Source organism: Ascaphus truei, chromosome 4, assembly GCF_040206685.1.
Source record: "Ascaphus truei isolate aAscTru1 chromosome 4, aAscTru1.hap1, whole genome shotgun sequence".
NCBI lineage: Eukaryota > Metazoa > Chordata > Amphibia > Anura > Ascaphidae > Ascaphus > Ascaphus truei.
In genome coordinates, this window is record NC_134486.1 from 263,727,489 (window position 1) to 263,745,947 (window position 18,459).

The 18,459-nt window shown below is 40.7% G+C and overlaps 1 protein-coding gene across 2 annotated transcripts in view; it reads right to left on the reverse strand.

Annotated features, from left to right (window-relative positions):
- The window catches only part of MAP3K5 (mitogen-activated protein kinase kinase kinase 5), a 192,502-nt gene that overhangs the window by 64,396 nt on the left and 109,647 nt on the right, over positions 1–18,459 (reverse strand). For both annotated transcript variants that reach the window (XM_075597435.1, XM_075597436.1), the window contains 7 exons: positions 17,723–17,882; positions 9,766–9,919; positions 7,804–7,911; positions 6,663–6,707; positions 6,405–6,454; positions 3,351–3,446; positions 2,668–2,749 (listed from right to left, as the gene is read on the reverse strand). In XM_075597435.1, the coding sequence (XP_075453550.1) occupies positions 2,668–2,749; positions 3,351–3,446; positions 6,405–6,454; positions 6,663–6,707; positions 7,804–7,911; positions 9,766–9,919; positions 17,723–17,882 (695 nt within the window). The remainder of the gene's footprint in view (positions 1–2,667; positions 2,750–3,350; positions 3,447–6,404; positions 6,455–6,662; positions 6,708–7,803; positions 7,912–9,765; positions 9,920–17,722; positions 17,883–18,459) is intronic.

An 18,459-nucleotide genomic window follows, 5' to 3' on the forward strand; every position in this document is an offset into this window, starting at 1 on the left:
CTGGTACTTTGGATTTATGGAAGGCTAAAAATGTTAGAGATGTGGGGGATATGCTATTGAATGGTAAATTGTTAAATTTCAGTGATTTTTGTCAGCAATACTCTTTCACGGGTGCTGAGGTGTTCAGATTTTTACAAGTTTCCCATTATCTTAGACAGCTGTCTCCGGCTGGGTCTTTCCCAGAGTGTTCTGTATTCGAAGAAGTGTGTAGAAAAATAATCAGTGGGGTCTTATCTCAATATTGTACCAAGTTTTTATTTCTCTGCTTATAATGGTCCTGGGTAAGCCGCTAGATAATTTAAACCGAAATATATCTAAATTATTGTTACACATTCTGACCGCGGCGAGACGTGCAATTGCAGGGGCCTGGAAAAAGTCCCAACCCCTCCAGGAGAGATTATCTCGAGAGTAAATGAGGCGCAATCTATGGAAAGCCTAACAAGCTTATGTGAGAAATAACTCAAGAAAATGTAAAAAAGTTTGGAAGCCCTGGTACTCTAGGGGGAATATGTGAATTTTTGAGTTACTGTGGACCGAGGGCTGTATTTTCTCTCAGAGTTGGTTACTCTGTATAATGTGTGGAGTTGTGGTTGTCTAGCGTCGTTATATTTTAGTTTTTTGATACTGGTGTTAAATTTGTGGTACCTATCCCCCTCCCCCTTTTTATCTATTTCTGTATCCCTTCCCCTATATTTTTCTAAAAATGTAAATAAAAAATAAGTTCCAATAAAAACAAAACAAAAAAAACAATATATGTTTTTTATGGCCTGTCAAGGCATGTCTGTGTTGTATAGGACTTAGATTAACTTGAGTCAGCATGTGCTTTGCCAGAAATGGGAATAAAATATGGCGTACCTGACACTAGACATTAACTAAACGGTTTAAAGGCCCCTTCGAAGATATTCTTTGGAAGGTTCTGCAGGGCTCAGGGGGCGTGGCTAAGAGGGTATTCCACAAGAGTACATTTATTAAAAATGAGGCTATACTGGGATGACATCTATTCTGAAGAATAACTAATAGATATTCGTAACAGTTGCAATAAGACGGATGCAATAAGGCCAAACCCTTCATGTTTAGGCAGTGGCAAGGGACAAATATCAATTTGTCGCTCACATTTAGGACCAAGCCGGTCAAAATTAGTCTTGTTACAGTAAACAAATCAAAATTCAGAAAAACCTTTCATGAATTCAGACAACAAAATATATATGTGTATAAGTGCCAAAAAGGAGAGCTATTGAACGTGGCATATGTATATAACAAACGTTTGTTGTAAACATTTAAACGTCGCAAGAACGCAAGTCGTAAACGTCATGAGGGCCGATTGATGAAAAGGGGTGGGGTTAATGTGTGCTTCAATGCAGATGATCTCGGCATAAATGTAGGCATGTTTGAATAGAAAATTCGATTTCAACAAAGGGAGTGTCCATGCTGGACCCTTTGGGAAAAGATCTGATCAATGTTATCAGCTAACGTAGGTTAGATTCTATGTTTATTGTTTTATTTTAAGAAACTTTTCTGCATTTATTATAATTGTATGTTTTTGGAATAATATTTTTGTACAACCTAAGCACTGTATTTTTATATATACTGGTATATTAAAACAAAAAATGAACGTAATGCTTTGGTCTCTGAATGAACGGTTTGCTTGCTTTGCATAGAGCAAAGTATATTTTCAAACACATTTTGCTACAACAGATTTGTGTGTGTTATTGTAGTTGCATAGCTTTTTCTTTAATAAACAGGGACCATTAGACCATGGCAAAAAAAAAAAAAACATTTTGTCTGCATTTATCTTTTGGTGGTGGCTGCGGATAGCTATAGATTGCAATCAAGTAAGGGGTAAATATTAACTAATTTGAAGTACCTGGCGGAGGCGAAAGGCGAGTTGGTTCGTTTAGCTCTGTGTATTAACCCTGGTTGCATATATGTCACATGCATCACAAGTGTGCTGTTCGTGATAGAAAGTATATTGGGACGGATTGTGAGGAGATCTTGTTAATTTGAGGGACCTTTGCAGAAGGTGAAAAGTGGGTCAGCTATATAACCGTGTATTAACCATTGATCCATATACAGGCCACATGCTCACAGGTGTGCCGTACGTGGCAACCGCCAAGAACCCAACACCACCACTAGACTTGTAAGATTTGCAGCCATGTGAATGCTTTAATAGCTAATCACTTGACCGCGACCGCCCACTAAATGACAAGATCCTCTGGTGTGCCATGTCCCATGCCATACCAGGTACGTCAATAGAGCAATGCAAGAATTAAATGGTTGTCCAATAAAAAGATGGCATTGTCCTTGACCCTGATGACGTTTTGACTTCCTATTAGCCTTCAGAACTCAAGATCTGCAGGACACTGGCAACTAAACCAGTAAGGCTGTCTGGACCCTGGGTGTCCCCAGTGCAAAAAAATAGCCCAGGTCTGCTCCAAGGTACCAACTGTTTGAATCCAAGGAAGGATTGCTGCTTTAAAAGTGCAGCATGAGGATAGGATGCATTCATACTTTGATGCTGAGATATGCAGAATGAACACTCCTGGAGTCATTGTACCACCAAAACTGGCAAAACACAGAATTCTATGTTCTTGCAATAACCTAATTTCTCAAACCACATAAATAAGATAAAATAAGTTATTCTTGTGTATTATTGGATTGTATTCCAACCTCCAGGGAATCTCCATCACATTCTCCTTCTTCTATATTTTTTCCGATTTCTTCAGTTATGCTATTGACCATATCAAAGAATCTAAAAACCAACAAGAGAATGAAAATGACAGAATAAAGATTAAATAGAATAATTGCTCAGGCTTGCTATATACATCTCTACCCTGATGTGTACCTATACGCTGTAAAACTCTTTCTATTGTACTGTAAATTCCTATACGTTTAATACAAAGGTAAGCCTCTTCACACATATCATGCAGTAGTACATTACTAAAAAGTTTGAAGCTACGCATGACCATCCTGCATAGAGCAAAATATAATACTTTATATATGATTCATTTTTAAACATGAGAAATTCAATGATTACATATGTATTCCAGTTCAAACTATCAGAGTACATAGGTTTACTGTGAGAGTTTGGTGAACGTTAGAGGGCAATTTCCCATAACCCCAGTAAACGGTCACTGCCTGCACTGAAAAGAGTATCTTAGTGCTTGCTGCTGTAGTATTATTCTGCCACTATTCACTAATTAGGATGTTTGCATACTGTACAGTATGTCACAATGTATTTAGATAATGGGGTCTATTCAACAAAGTTATTCATGTTATGGACAAACCAGTACTGTATTCCCTAACAATGAAGAGTCGTTTGTTTTTTGTTTAAAGGAGCGAGTAGAACTTACTTTTTGCAGTGGAGTTCTGTGCAGAAGTATATCTGAAAGTCATCAGAGTTGTGCAGCACATACAGAAAGCAGCATCTTTCTTCAAACTTTGAAATGCTGCACAGAAAGAAATATAAAGGAGTGTTTTAATCACAAGGAACATTTAAGCAGGGAACCTTGCACAGCTTATGGCCATGTTTGCTGTTTACAAGCAAGAAATGCATCAATATTAGTACACATTGGAATATAAATTCTGATCTTTGAGATCCACCTTTTTTTATAATGAGCCAGGCAAAATGCTTACGCTTACCCTACACAACGTAAGCATTGTTGCAGTGTGATGAAGCACAACGGATGGTGCGTCTCAGTCTACTTCTATTGCACATTTCCAGTTATATAAATACTGGCAGCACAAAATGGAAACAGGAAATGACTCATAAAGCTCTGGCTTTTTTTGAGTCCCAATATATCTAAAAATTGGGAACCGGTCCTGAGAATTTCTATTTATTTGCCAGATTTTTTGGTGGCAGAAAAGCATACTGCTGTGGGATGAATGCACTGACAAGACAACACACATGTAAATTACTGTATATCAAACATGATATATCGAGCCATTTTGGTCTGGAAGGAAACTATTGTAGAAGTGGACGGATGCTCCGCTGCACAAACTGGGCATAATCTTGCAAATTAATTGTAGCATTTTCTTTATTGCAGGCAGGGCTGCTGACTTTTTGTATGGGGCACAGGACAGGGGTTGTTGACAGGGTGGTTTGTGGTGCAGAAGGTTTGTTGAGTATAGTAAGAGGAGGAGGTTTGCGGGCCCCGTCCCAGCTGCAGAGGAAGGTCCAAGATGATCAGGGAAGTTGTGCCCGACTTCCGGTATCAGCTGGGCCTGGGATAGGTCTCCGGCCTCTCACCCCACCTGCTGCTAGCCCTGATTGCAAGATGGAGGCACCATGTTTCAGGGGACAAAGCAAGTTTAAGGTACTTTGTGCAGAGAAGAGATGGCATGTCTCCTGTTCCAGCACCACACACCAAAACCATTATCAAAGGCTCAAAAGAGTGAGTGGCACCATCTTACCTTAGACATCTTTATTGTTTCATAGTTAGGATACTTTTTTGACAAGAGACTTCATTAGGAAAACATAACAGACTTTATTTTCTTGCATATGCAATTTGGAAAAGGTGAGGTCATTATCAAGAAAGCTACAGGCATCTACAAAAAAACCCCACAGACACTTGAATGGGTGTGGTTCCTTCCAGGAACAGGTAACTATAAATGCTACGTTGGTACTAATAAAGCATATTTTAACTTTAAAGAGCTATAAATCAAAATTTAGTTATGTAGCCAAAAATGTGTTTTTGTATTTTGTTTTGGAACAAAAAGGAAGCAAACGTTACATTTTTAAGGTATCCACAGATACATCAAGGTGACATAAAATTGTCACAAATAAGTACATGCAAAGGTTGTAAAACAGCGCCTTTTATTTTGTTTGCTTCAAATCTACAATGTAAAGTGTCATTGGTCCACAGTTGCATTCACAGACGTACCTTGTGTGTTTGCAGGAACAGCATAATATCGCTAAAGGAAAAGTACTTCTCCCTAAGGACATTTGTTCCTGGTACCTGTGCTATAGTGTGATTCTCTGAACAAACATGTACTCAAATGTGCACTGTGGGACTTGTTGAGTCTAGTTTCAGAATGCAATGGAAGCAGAAGCTGTGCTTCACAGGACATCAAATCATTGTATAACCCTTTGTGAACCCGATGTCCAGAACACATGAAAATAGGCATCACTATTTAGATTACACAAAATGACTAAAATCATTACTCCTAATGCTTACTGTGTTTTTCATTGAGACCCATATAATCAAAGCAATGCTATGCTAAAAGTTACTTTCCTGTGCCAGCAGATATCTTACGGCATAGCATCTCTTAGCAAATGTGGCCGCAAATCCTTTGGTTGTCTCCAAGTCTTCTTCTGCTGTACAGGTCCGATTGAATAAACAGCAACAGTACCGAACGCAGAAAGATGGCGGGATATCTACCATTCAAATTAATGGCATTTCCATTGACCTAAGGGCAGGTACATACTGCCGCAGACCGAGCGGAGGCATCTGCGCAGGGCGCGATCACATTGCCTAAAGGCATTGATCACGCCCATAGACCGCGCAAGCAAGGGGGGCGCACGTTGCACAAGAAATCAGTTGAAACTGATTTCTTGGCGCGACAGGCCGGTCACGCGAGCCATTGGGCGAACCAGCTCTGTGATGTCCCTAGTCACGGCCCCCACGGCGCATCCAACATGGACACAAAATGTACCCGCTTCACACGGGTGACGTCACAGCCTTCGCTGTATGGCCTTAGCCTCTATCGGCCCAATTGAAGCCTAATAAATAAGGCTGTCACATAAGCTTTATATCAACTTACTCACTCAATTGTCTTGCTAACTGGTTAAGTAACATGGAAGTATAGCTTTTAAAAATGTCCTGCATATATTTCCGTTCTTCACACTTTCGCTGTGAATATAAGAAAAGCAGCATGCTAGGTTTGCAGGAAAAGGAGACCTGTTGTTCCCTCGCACGTCTGGAAAAACACACATACAGAGTATGAGACTCAACACCTCCTTCTCTTTAAAGCTGCAGTCCCTTAAAATGGTAAAGGGGGAAATCCACGTGTCGCAACCTGTAGCCAATTCGCTTTATTTGGTGACTTGTCAGCACTATTTCTGCCAGCAGGCACTTTTATTTATTGAAGGCGCCGGTAAAACAGAGAGGGATTATTCCTGAACAAGAGTCTTATAGGACTGCCCCAAGTCATGTAAGTAATGGTGACTGCTCTAATGCAAACCCAATGGGGAACACTTTGCCTGAAATAGTAACATGGTGCATGGAGGGAGTCACCAATCACTGCCGTTGCTCTATTTGTACCGTTAGTGGTGTTTTTGTTTGGTCGGTTCACCGAGATGCATAATATTCAGTCAGCATATAGTCAATACACATATTGCAGCATGTTCCTCTTTTGACAGGCAATTGTAATTTGAAATATATACAAAATACAAGTGAAAAACTTGCCTTACTCCTCTGATAGTGGAAGCATTGAAGTCCCACTCATGGATTCCTTCCTGTAACATGGAAAAGAACAGGATTAGTCAACAGAGACAAGCAGCAACAAGTTTGTGAACAACATGGAACCTTAAAAAAAATATATACTATTTGGGGAAATTTCAGTGTCCTGCTTCACCCCCCTCCCCCCCAACATGTTTCCCAATTTTTTATGTCCGTTGAAAGTTTGGGAATTAATATAGAGAAGCATAAAAATAGAATATTTACATAATCTGTCAAGCTGTTGTCAAGCCCATGCATAGCTTCCTTTTCCTGAAATAAACCAATATACAGTGTTCATACAATTCACAAAGTGCACAAAATCAGTACAATGCAACACAAATACACTTATTTACCACTTTCTGTTATCCAAGAATTACACCTATTGGTTTACACTGCAGCAAAGCTTGTCTGTATCTGGGGGGTGTAGTGGTGTCTGTATTTGGGGGGGGGGGGGAGGTAGTGGTGTCTGTACGCTATTTGGGGGGTAGTGGTGTCTGTATTTGGGGGGTTGTGGTGTCTGTATCTGGGGGGTAGTGGTGTCTGTATCTGGGGGGTAGTGGTGTCTGTATCTGGGGGGTAGTGGTGTCTGTATCTGGGGGGTAGTGGTGTCTGTATTTGGGGGGGTAGTGGTGTCTGTATTTGGGGGGGTAGTGGTGTCTGTATTTGGGGGGTTGTGGTGTCTTTATTTGGGGGTGTAGTGGTGTCTTTATTTGGGGGGGTAGTGGTGTCTGTATTTGGGGGGTTGTGGTGTCTTTATTTGGGGGTGTAGTGGTGTCTGTATTTGGGGTGTAGTGGTGTCTGTATTTGGGGGTTAGTGTTGTCTGTATTTGGGGGGTTGTCGTGTCTATTTGGGGGGCTGTGGTGTCTGTATTTGGGGGGGTTGTTTCATATTGGGCGGGGGTATTGTGTGTGTACTGGGGTGGGGGTGGGCAGTGTGGGAGCAGGGTGTATGGGTATTGAGGGGAATTGTGTGTGTGGCCAGTGGAGGAGGGGGAAATGAGTGTGATATGGGGGGGGGGAATGATGGAGCAGGACTTAGAGGGGTAAGTGAGTGACAGCAGAGGGGGGGGGAAGAGAGGAGAGTGGGGTGCAAGAGAGGGGGGAGAGTGAGGGAGGAAGAGTGAGAAACAGAGGGAGGAGAGAAATATGGGTGTGAGAGGGGAGGGCTCGCCAGGCCCCTGACACGGGATGATGGCGGGGGGTGGAGGGGGTAGTGGGCAGCAACTTCTAGTCCTGGGCCACAGAACATGTGTAAGCATGTATGTAACCATCATCATATTTTGTGGCAGTCTTTTTTTTTTTTTTTTTTTACTTTGTATGGATTTTTTGGAACAACAAGAGGCCATAATCAATTCTGCACATTTACCTTATCATCAGGAAGCACATGCCAAATAGATATAGTCTTAACTTCAGCCTCACTATTCATTGATAGATATGAAGGCTGGTAGATTTTTGTGGGTTCTAGTATCAAGACCTACAGTAGAGAGAGAAAGGAAGAGACACAGAGATAGGTGTCAGAGAATTGCATGTACTCAATGACACCTATTCTAATTCTTGGCTATGCAAACATATTGCGCAAAATGTCAATTACTGGAAATCCCATGTATGTAAGTCTTGGGGGGGAGGGAGGGTGGGGGGGGGGGTGTATACAAAGGCTTATTTTCACAAGACCTTTTGTGGTTGCAAAACAGATTTACATTGCTGTGTTGTTCTGCTCCATCTTTCTGAAGGTACTTGGAACAATCTTCCAGTGTTTTCATTAGAAACATGGAATGTTCCTTCTATTGTGCACTATACAGCCGGTCCTTCGCTTATCCGACGTAATGCGTTCCGCAAACCGCCATCGGATAAGGGACCGACGGATTGCGTGTCCATGTTAATCCGCGGCGGTGAGCGACAGATGAGGAGTTCCAACGTCGGATAACGCGTCCAGTGGACTGCATTATGCAGCATCTGATAAGGCCTTCGGCCGGAAGAGGGCCGTCGGATACCGAGGACCACCTGTATACTCACCGAGTGTGAATAGTATTAGTCACATTCTGTCTGAGTTACTCTATATCACAGCGCTGTTGTGGCTTATTCCCTCTTTTTACGAATGTAAGTGTCACTGTGCATCCACTCAAAGAATTACCCTCCCCAACGGAAGAAGAAATTTGTGATTTGAAAGTTGCAGACCAACCCAAGAACTTACCGGTATCATTTATTATATCACCACTATCACTTTAAGTCACTTATTTTGTTGTTTATTATAGCGCCACTTTAGAGCACAATGAAGTTTTTTCACGCAGCTTCATTCTTTTAGGTCATATTGTAACAGTGAGAATGTGCTAGTTCCCTCTCTGCTTTGTCACACATATCCTGTTCCTCTTCTTCACACTAGGTGAGGTTTCACACACGGGCAATCTTTTTGTCTCTCAATAGAAAGCCTCTTTATTGAAAAGGAAACGTGAGATACAATAAAGGAATGTGTTCTATTCACTTTAGTTCTACTGTTTTCAGAGTATGCTCTGACCAGGATACTTACTAGCTGATACTATATGCCCTCTATTTCTTAAGAGAGCTTCTATACTCATATCAAACACATGAGTTAATAAAATCACGAGGCACTTAATAAGGCGACCAAACGAAGTAAAAATAAATGCAACTCTCTCATAATTGTGTAAGCCTTAATGCAATCCTGTAGTTTGGTTGCATCCATTAAAGCTGCAGTTCAAGCAATATCCTACGTGTGTTTTTTCTTTAATATATATTTTTTAAAAGACATTTTTGATGTATTATAATGTAACGATCATTTTTTTTGTCTTTATAGCAACCATTTACAAAGTCACATCCCCTTCCTCTTCTGAAACCGGCTCTATCACACCCCTTTTTGAGCCCTGCCCTCTCTCTAGCCGCACAAATTGTATTTAGTGACTGTCTGGTCACATGATCTTCCCCACAGAACTTTGCATCTTGGGTCCTCTTCTGCTGCACTGACAGACATTTAGTGAACCCCAAGCCGAATCTTTGTCGATTGATCACAGGAGAATGGATCGATCGACAATTTAGCTAATCACTTGTCAGTGTGTAGATTGTATTGATGCAAATATTGAATGGGGAAAAAAAAAAATATATATATATATATATATATATATATATATATATATATTTTTTTTTTTTTTAAACGGCAGCTTGAACTGCTGCTTTAACCAGTATAAGCAATTATGTTATTATCAAATGGTAATAAGGCTACCGAATGAATTCTGAATTGCTAGCAACATTCTAAACTTTAAAACCGGTAAAATCTTGAAACGGTAAAAAATATAAGTAAATACATGCAAATACTTACAGGGAATCGTACCATAGACACATCTGTATTTGTGGATTCAACAAGGAAATCCATCCAGAAATCAACAAGCTCCTGTTTGACTGCCTGCTGTTCTCGGCTTGGTTTCTTAAAGTGCTGGTGTATCAAAATTGTCTCCACGACAGAGGACAAGTACCTTAAAGTCATCATAATAAACAACAAGGTTAATGCTGGTAGGAAGTAATATTAACAACTTTAGAGGACTTTTAACCTCTACCATACAAACCACTCCAGTTACTGTACATGTAACATACGATGTGCTTTCCCTGAATTATTTCCTTCGTGTGTCGTGCACTTCAACAAAATGTTAGCTGAGTTCTAGATCATTGAATGGACTTCTGTATTATATATTTTGCCATTAAAGCAACAATCCGATCATCATTTAAAAAAAATGTTTCTTTTTTATTTACCAACGGCAACATCCTTTCGTTGCTGTTTATTAGTAAGATACTTTTAATGGACCAACATTACATTACCATTGCACAAGGTTGTCTTGTGCATAAACTTTTGAGATTGCAGAAATCTCTTCATCAGATCTTTCTGGGACCAATACGGTCACTAGCACCCTTTAGTGATTGCTGTTTTTAGCCATCCCACCCTTTATAAATTCTGTTGTTGAGTTCTGGAGATATCAGTTGCTGAAAATGTGCCTTCCTGGGAGGTTAAAATGGCTGCTGCATTCAACACTTAGACCAGGTCCCCGCTGGCTTCTGCAGCGCCCACTGTGGGGGACGCTGCAGAGACAAGAGCCGCCCCACAATGGGGCCGGGCCCGCTGCGAGGGGGGCCACTGCGCTGCGCTGACAGTTTCTCCTGCTCTCAAGAGAATTGAGATCAGGCCTCGCGACGGAGCGCTAGGCCACGCCCCCAGGCGGTTCAGCCAATGAGGGTGAACCTGCCGGGTGACATCACGGCCGTGCCCCAGTCACTCCCCCCCTATCTTTCCCCCTGCAGCTCATTGCGGACCGGGGGCCGCTGCTAGACGCACCGCCAGCCTGGCAGACGCGCGTGCAGAAATTATAAACAATTGAAAACTGGTCAAAATTCTACCACAATTTAGTAGCTAAATTCAAATTACACTTACATTTTTTTTGCATTAATTACAAAATATCTGTCCTGCTTTGGTGTTCAAGTGGGTAATTTATGTACTCAATCATTGGGTATTTGCAACTATAACTACCTATAGAAATGGAATCAACGCTCTCCAATTAAACTAAAAGAGGAACTAGGGTGCAAGGGGATAAAATGCATATGGTAGAGACAGAAGTTAGCCTAAAGCTAACACAAGAACCCCAATTGCTGCACTCAAAGTGTGATATGAATACCGTAATGATAGGGGTATACAATAACCCACTAAAGGAGTAGTTTATTTCTCCTTGAATCGACACATCAGGGTGAGTACTGTTCTCACAATTAAACTAAAATAACAACATTTTATTTCTATAATACACAACAATAACATTTAAAAATATACACATAAAATAGATAAGATCCCCGGTTAGGCGGTAGATTAGGGTGTAGCAATACTGGGTAATTAACCAGTGAGATGCTGACTCTGTGTGTGTATATATATATATATATATATATATATATATATATATATATATATATAGCAGTATTACCATGTGCTGATGGCTGAAATAGCAAAATAGGAACTATAGTAGTATAAGGTGAACTGCAAATGTACAAACCCTATCAAACACTTGCTACTAATTAGATAGCATAGTTGTGAACCAGCTGATATTACCCAAACAATAATGGAGCTCGGCAGAGTAGGACCCTCCTTAGTTCTGCCACAAATGTTACCTGGTACTGCTTAGTATAGCAAAACCTGATTGCATATAATAATGAGGGAAAGGTAGAAAACTAACAGTGTAACACATATAACCACCATCACGGTTGTAGGGCTAATCTGCCCTTACCATTTCTACTAAGGCCTTTAACATTCAGGGATACTACTTCAATGATGCTTGACTATAAATTCCCAATGTCGTGTCTCTCTCTCTCTCTCATGTGAAAGTTGTGAGCAAAAACTGGATACCAACAAAAAAAAGACACTAAAAACTAAATTTAAACCATAAAGAAAAAGGAGTGTAACCAGCCGCTCATCCCAATTTTGCGGCCAGACCCTACCGCCCTGGCGGGCACATGGCCCTACTAGGGGTGACCTGACGTCGGGCATATTGGGCTTTCACCCACCCACATACCCTCCCTTCCTCTATTCTCAGTCCCTTGATCGCACCTTCATCCAAGCCATAGCCAGGGCCCGCAAAAGGCACAGTCGTCATTTTTGTTCCACCGATCAGCAGACCAGCTGATGAAACAGTCCCTACAAAGGTTATAAGGAATAAAAAAGGAAAAACCAAGGGGAAGAAAAGTAGAGGGGAAGCAGATAATTATAGGTCCGGCATAGACTTCACGCGGTCGTCGTAGGTAGACGGATCGTCAATTGGAGAAAACAGCCGTGGATGCCAATTAAATCTTCCACATTTCTAGAGAACCACAGCAGAGTGATTCAACAAGAGTCCCTCAAAGGCACAGACGGTCTTAAACCTTTTATCTCCGGGCAACTGCACCCTCGGTCGATCGATTGTCATCTGTGTTGTCGTCCCGAGGTCCTTGGCACTGACCCGATCCATACCTGGGGGCCAGACCCAACGCCGACAGGAAAGATGCTGATTCTTCGGGGTAATGGAGCGAGATTTGTCTGCCTTCATGGTTGACTACAAGGCGGAACAGAAAGGCCCAGCGGTAGCGAATATCCTTTTCCTGGAGTACCGCCGTCACTGATCGCAACCCTCTCCTCCTCTCAATTGTCACCCTAAACAGATCCTGGAAAATCTGGATAGAGATGTTTTCAAATTCAATTGAGCCTCTGTTTCTGCAGCCTTTTATAATCCTTTCCTTGGTTGCATATTGGTGGAGTCTTAGGACCACATCTTTGCTTCTTTTAGGGTCAACAAATGTCAGACCCAAGGCTTTATGAGCTCTATTCATCAAAAGTTCGCCATCTTGTAGCTTGGGGTCAGTTGACGTAAACAGTCTCTTAAGATATGGCTGCAGGGCTTTTGTGGACACAGACTCAGGGACATGACGGATTTGTAAATTCTGCCTTCGCTCCCTGTTCTCCAGATCATCCATTCCATACCTCATATCTCTTCATTGAGACGCAGGGCCTCATCGTCAGTATTTACCTGGTTTTGTAGTGAAATGTCCATCTTATTTTCAAGCTACATAGTTCTTTTAGCTAGCAAAGAATCTTTTGTTTTAAATTCCTTTACAGCTCTATCCAGAGCTGACTGAAAACCTGCTCGCATTTCTTTATGCATGTTCTGGAGGTCCGGCTTAGTAATCACTGTGTCTCCCTCTGCCTTAGTCAGTTCTCTGTGGTCCTCGCTATCCGTTGGTCTGTTATCCATTGAACGGATTATCCAACGCCAGATAATGCATTCTTCGCAGAACGCATTATCCAGCGTCGGAACGGATTCTCCGACGCTCACCGCTGCGGATTAACATGAATCCATAATCCGACAGTCCACTATCCGACGGCGGTTTGCAGGACCGATTCCGGTGGATAACCGAGGACCACCTGTACATGGAAGAAAGGACCTACATGGCTACCCACCCTTATTTGCACCTTATGTCATTGGCCTCCTTGTCTAGTACCCTCGACAATGCCTCATAACCTTTTGGGCATGATCCCGAAGCAAACATAGAGTTGATTGAAAACTGGGAAGTTAAAGGGGCAGTTGAACCTAACTGCTCAGAAACATAATACCTTTATAATAACAGTGTAATTAGATTTCTAGAAAAGACGCAATCAGCCTAAAAGTAACTATCCTGCCTATTTCTATCTTAGGAATAATAAAACCGAGCCTGTATATGTTTGACTAATAATACCACATGTTTATTTTGTAAACAAAAGAACAAAGCTATAACAAAGTTGCATAGTTACGTAGCAGATGAGGTTGAAAAAAGACATATCAAAGAATGTTACCCACTATATAATGTCTTAGTGATAAGATAATTTCCCAAACATCATCAAACCATGTGTCCCTTAGTTTACAGTCAGCACTTCCATAGAAAATGCACAAAACCTGATTAATTTGTACGTCCATAAGGCACTGAGTGGGTTGACCTATTGAACTTGCCACTGTCTTCAGTTCACTTTTGTCCTGCTTGGGATTGTCCTTTGAAAAGTAGAAGATCAACCTACTATTTAAATTGTTTTCCCCTAATGAATAGAATGAAGGCTTATACGTAGCGAAACTTCTTTATACGTGCTGAAGGTTCCGGAAACCGCTGCTTCTTAGGTTCTGTCTTTCTCCCTTCTAAGGGGTAGATTCTCAGATGTCCGTCACATCTGCCCTAATAACACTCGTTACCGAAATCGGGAACGGACGTTATTTTTCTTCAGTTCAACTGGTATTCTCAAAGCTGAGATGCGAAAAAAACGTCCGTTCGTAAAAGTAGCAGCGCTATTAACGGGGATTTGCGTTGTGCAGAGATGCGTTTACCAATACAATGCACATGCGCATTGGTCAAACTTTAACTTGTGTTATTAACGCAAGCGTTTCAGACGTGTTACTCATGTGCGCTACCAAAAGCTAATGCAAATCTTGTTGTAATATTGGGAAATTTTCCATTTTTACACTTATCAACTTTTTCCATTATTTATAGTGCCCTTCCTTCATTTATTTTATATTAATAACAAATAAATATGAATTATTATTGTAGAGATATGTATATAAATACATTGTTGTACACCCATACTTAATACAGTCATTATTACATTATATACCATATTAGCATATTAGGTCACACAAACATATCTCTTTAATCATTAAAACCAATACAACAGTTTATGTGTTTCAGACATTTATATGATCATAAATAAATATATATATATATATATATATATATATATATAGCAAATGAAAACATCACTTGTGAGCACATTCACAAGTCTTAGACAGGTCTGCACCTCTGCTGTTCACCATTATCACCTAGCATAAAGTGCTTCCACTGCAGCAAGGGATTCTGGGAAATGGCATGCAAATGAGCACATATATACAGGCATACCCCGCATTAACGTACGCAATGGGTCCAGGGCATGTATGTAAAGCGAAAATGTACTTAAAGTGAAGCACTCCCTTTTTCCCCATTTATCGATGCATGTACTGTACTGCAATCGTCATATACGTGCATAACTGATGTAAATAACGCATTTGTAACAGGCTCTATAGTCTCCCCGCTTGTGCACAGCTTCGGTACAAGTAGGGAGCCGGTATTGCTGTTCAGGACGTGCTGACAGGCGCATGCGTGAGCTACCATTTGCCTATTGAGCGATATGTACTTACTTGCGAGTGTACTTAAAGTGAGTGTCCTTAAAGCGGGGTATGCCTGTATCTTTGTTTGACATGTAACTTTTTGTAATGAAAGGGTTAAGTCCTATACTCATGACATTGCTTTTAGGCAATTCCCAGAAATATCTCAGTGATAATCAGGGTCTGGATGTATACAACGCCAGCTTTTGGAAAGTATGAAATGCGCTAACATGACAGGAGGTCTGAGGATCTCCGTTGTTGGGTCAACTGCTCATTACCATATGATCTACATATAAGTATATATGTAAGCCAGACGTCCGTTAAAATGTATTGATGCAATATTTTTGGCGTTAACCAAAGAGTATCATAAACGATAGATACGTAAAATGGCAATAATGTAGTGCAAAAAAGGTTACGCACTTCTGTGGTTCTAACCCTAAGTGCACTCTTTTACATACATAAATATATATATATAAAAGAGAAAAAGAAGTAGCGCCAAAATAAACGTGATACTAATGAATCATATAATACTAGATTCAAAACTTGCTAAAAGTGGAAAAAAATGTTTGTCTGGATATTACAATAGCACAGCACTATGCATACATAGACAGACAGCACAAAACAACAACAAGTCATAGTATCCAGTCCCTTGAATGTCCAGTTTTTAGAAAACACTTGTAGTAGTAGAGTGAAGTTAGCTTTCAGAGGGATGAACCAAATCCAATATGGAGAGTGAGCGTAATCCCTCCCTTCCCATTTCCTTTATTAAATGTGAAACGTTTTTACGCTATGGGCCGTGCGCTTTCTTCTTTTTTCTTGTCATATATATAGTTATACGTTACCGTTCCAAGGATTGGTAAACAAGAGACAGCACTCAATGTTGAAAATCAAAGTGTATTAGTGAAAGCAAAAATACATCCAGAAACCCAACGTTTCGGTCCTACAGAATGGGACCTTCCTCAGGGGCATACGCATATATATATAAATAAAACAAAAAAACAAATATAGGAGCGCTAAACTAAAGAAACATGCACATAAACCAAATATTAACAACAACCGAATAATGTTAGATAAGCAGCGCACAAGGGGTTAATAATAGACGCAAGCACAATATCAAATTCTAGAGCAGGACATACAAGACACAAACAACAGATAACATAATATATAGTATGTTAGTGGTATATGTCTGCATATTGTCTGTATATTTTTTATTTTTTACTGGGTCAGGGTCATACTGTAGGCCAGTGAAGTTCCCTGATCGGTCCTTTAGATCCAGAAGGATCTTTGGTGCAGGGTTGCCAAGCAGCCTGATTGGCTGAATTATGTTTAGCTTGACAACAGAGGAACTCTTAAGGCGCTGGGCTATGACGTTACCCAGAATCCTCTGAAGAAATCGCTGTCCGTGACGAAACGCGTTAGGAAGCTGGAAACACGTGGTACCAGACATTGAGTCACTACTCCGCGATGCGATCGTGCCTTGTCGCGCCACATGTTATTTTGTGTGCTGTTATCGGTGAGTGCCTCATCTACATCGGGACATCTCTTATTCTAAGACGGATGGTGGCGTGGAAGCTGATTGGACACAGCTCAGGATTAATCTCCCTGCATCGTTGGCGGTGATATGATTCACTATTGCTTGTTTTTAACTTTTTTCTGTAAGTGCGCATGATCCCCTTGTTCTGATTTCCCTTCCCGAATAAATTTCCTATTGCGGTATAGGGTTGCGCTCTCTTCTTTTTTCGTTTTATATATATATATATATATATATATATATATATATATATATATATTATATATATATATATATATATATATGCAAATACAACTGTATGCTCATCTGCATGTCTTAGGCAGGTCTGCAACCCCACCTTTCACCATTAACACCCAGCATACAGCACTTCCACTGCAGCAAGGGATTCTGGGAAATGACATGCAAATGAGCACACAGTGCCACTTTTTGCTTCAAAAACCATTTTTAACATGCATATATATATATATAGTGGTTGCCAAATCACCCAAAAATCTACTCGCCGAACCCAAAAATCTACTCGCCACCTAGTCCCGCTCCCAATCCCGCCCTGCTTGGTGTCGGCCATGAGGAGGTCGCCACAGGGTCAAATCCAGTCGCCACGGGCCTGTATTTTAATGGATTTGTCGAATACTGTATATATATATATATAAATATATATATATACACACACACACACAAGCGTCTAGGACGGACGCCTTGGAGAATATAGAATTACCCCTGAAGTGGTGAAGAGTAATGAATCCCCAACTCACTGCATCATTTTTTATCCTGTAACTTTCCCTGTGTTTAGTGAAGTATGTGAACATTTGATTATGGTTTTGCTCCAATAATCCCCTCTCCGGCACCTTGACTAACCACAACTTTGGCGTTCCATCAGCTGCCTCTGTATACTGTACAATGCTTTGTGTTTGTTCACAACAACAAACTGAGGACCTTTTGTTTACAGTAATAATAATAATCTTAAGAGAAAGTTAACAGTAGTAAATCTGCCACTGTACATGTTTAACCATGGCTTCAATAATAACACTGACAATCATACAGTAAAAGCACAATAAATACACAACAGTGTTACAGCGACTCACCATGCAGGTGTCTTCAGTTTGAAAAGCTTCTCTGCTGCCTGGATGGCTTTTATGTGGTCATTGGCCAACACACTAGCACCCAGGTAAAACCCTACATCCCAGTAACTCTGCAGCTTCTCCAGGTTGCCCTTTTTGCCCAGCAGGCTGCTGATTTTCACTCCTGTGGTGGTAAACAAACATGTCCTGTAAGCAGCATGAATAGGATATTGTGTGAAAGGCTGACTATCTGCCAGAGGTGTTATGGATCATTACAAGATGCCATTATAAAATGAGAAATGAAACACAATTTTGAATGGAAAAAAAATAAACAAGTCGATCGGCCACAAAATGAGCTCTGGATTTATTTTGAAAAAATTTAGATGGAATTTTTTGCTTAATAAACTGGGTGCTTTGGGCACTTTTTGCATACATTTGGCAGTTGGAGAATTTGATCCCTAGCCCCCAATGAGTATATACAAATACAGTTATTCATTTGTTAAAACGTTTTACCAGGAAGTAATGCATTGAGCGTTACCTCTCGTTTTCAAGTATGTCCTGGGCACTGTTATGATAAGAATGCATGGCTACATTAAATAAACAGTGGTTATACGTTATATGTACAGACATTTCATGAACAGTTAAAGATAATATATGTTGTGGGCGTATGCAACAGTTAGACAGGATTAAAATGTGACACAGCTGAAGTCTTGAAAGAATTTAGACCAGTGGCGGCTTTGATAGTCTCAGGTAGATTGTTC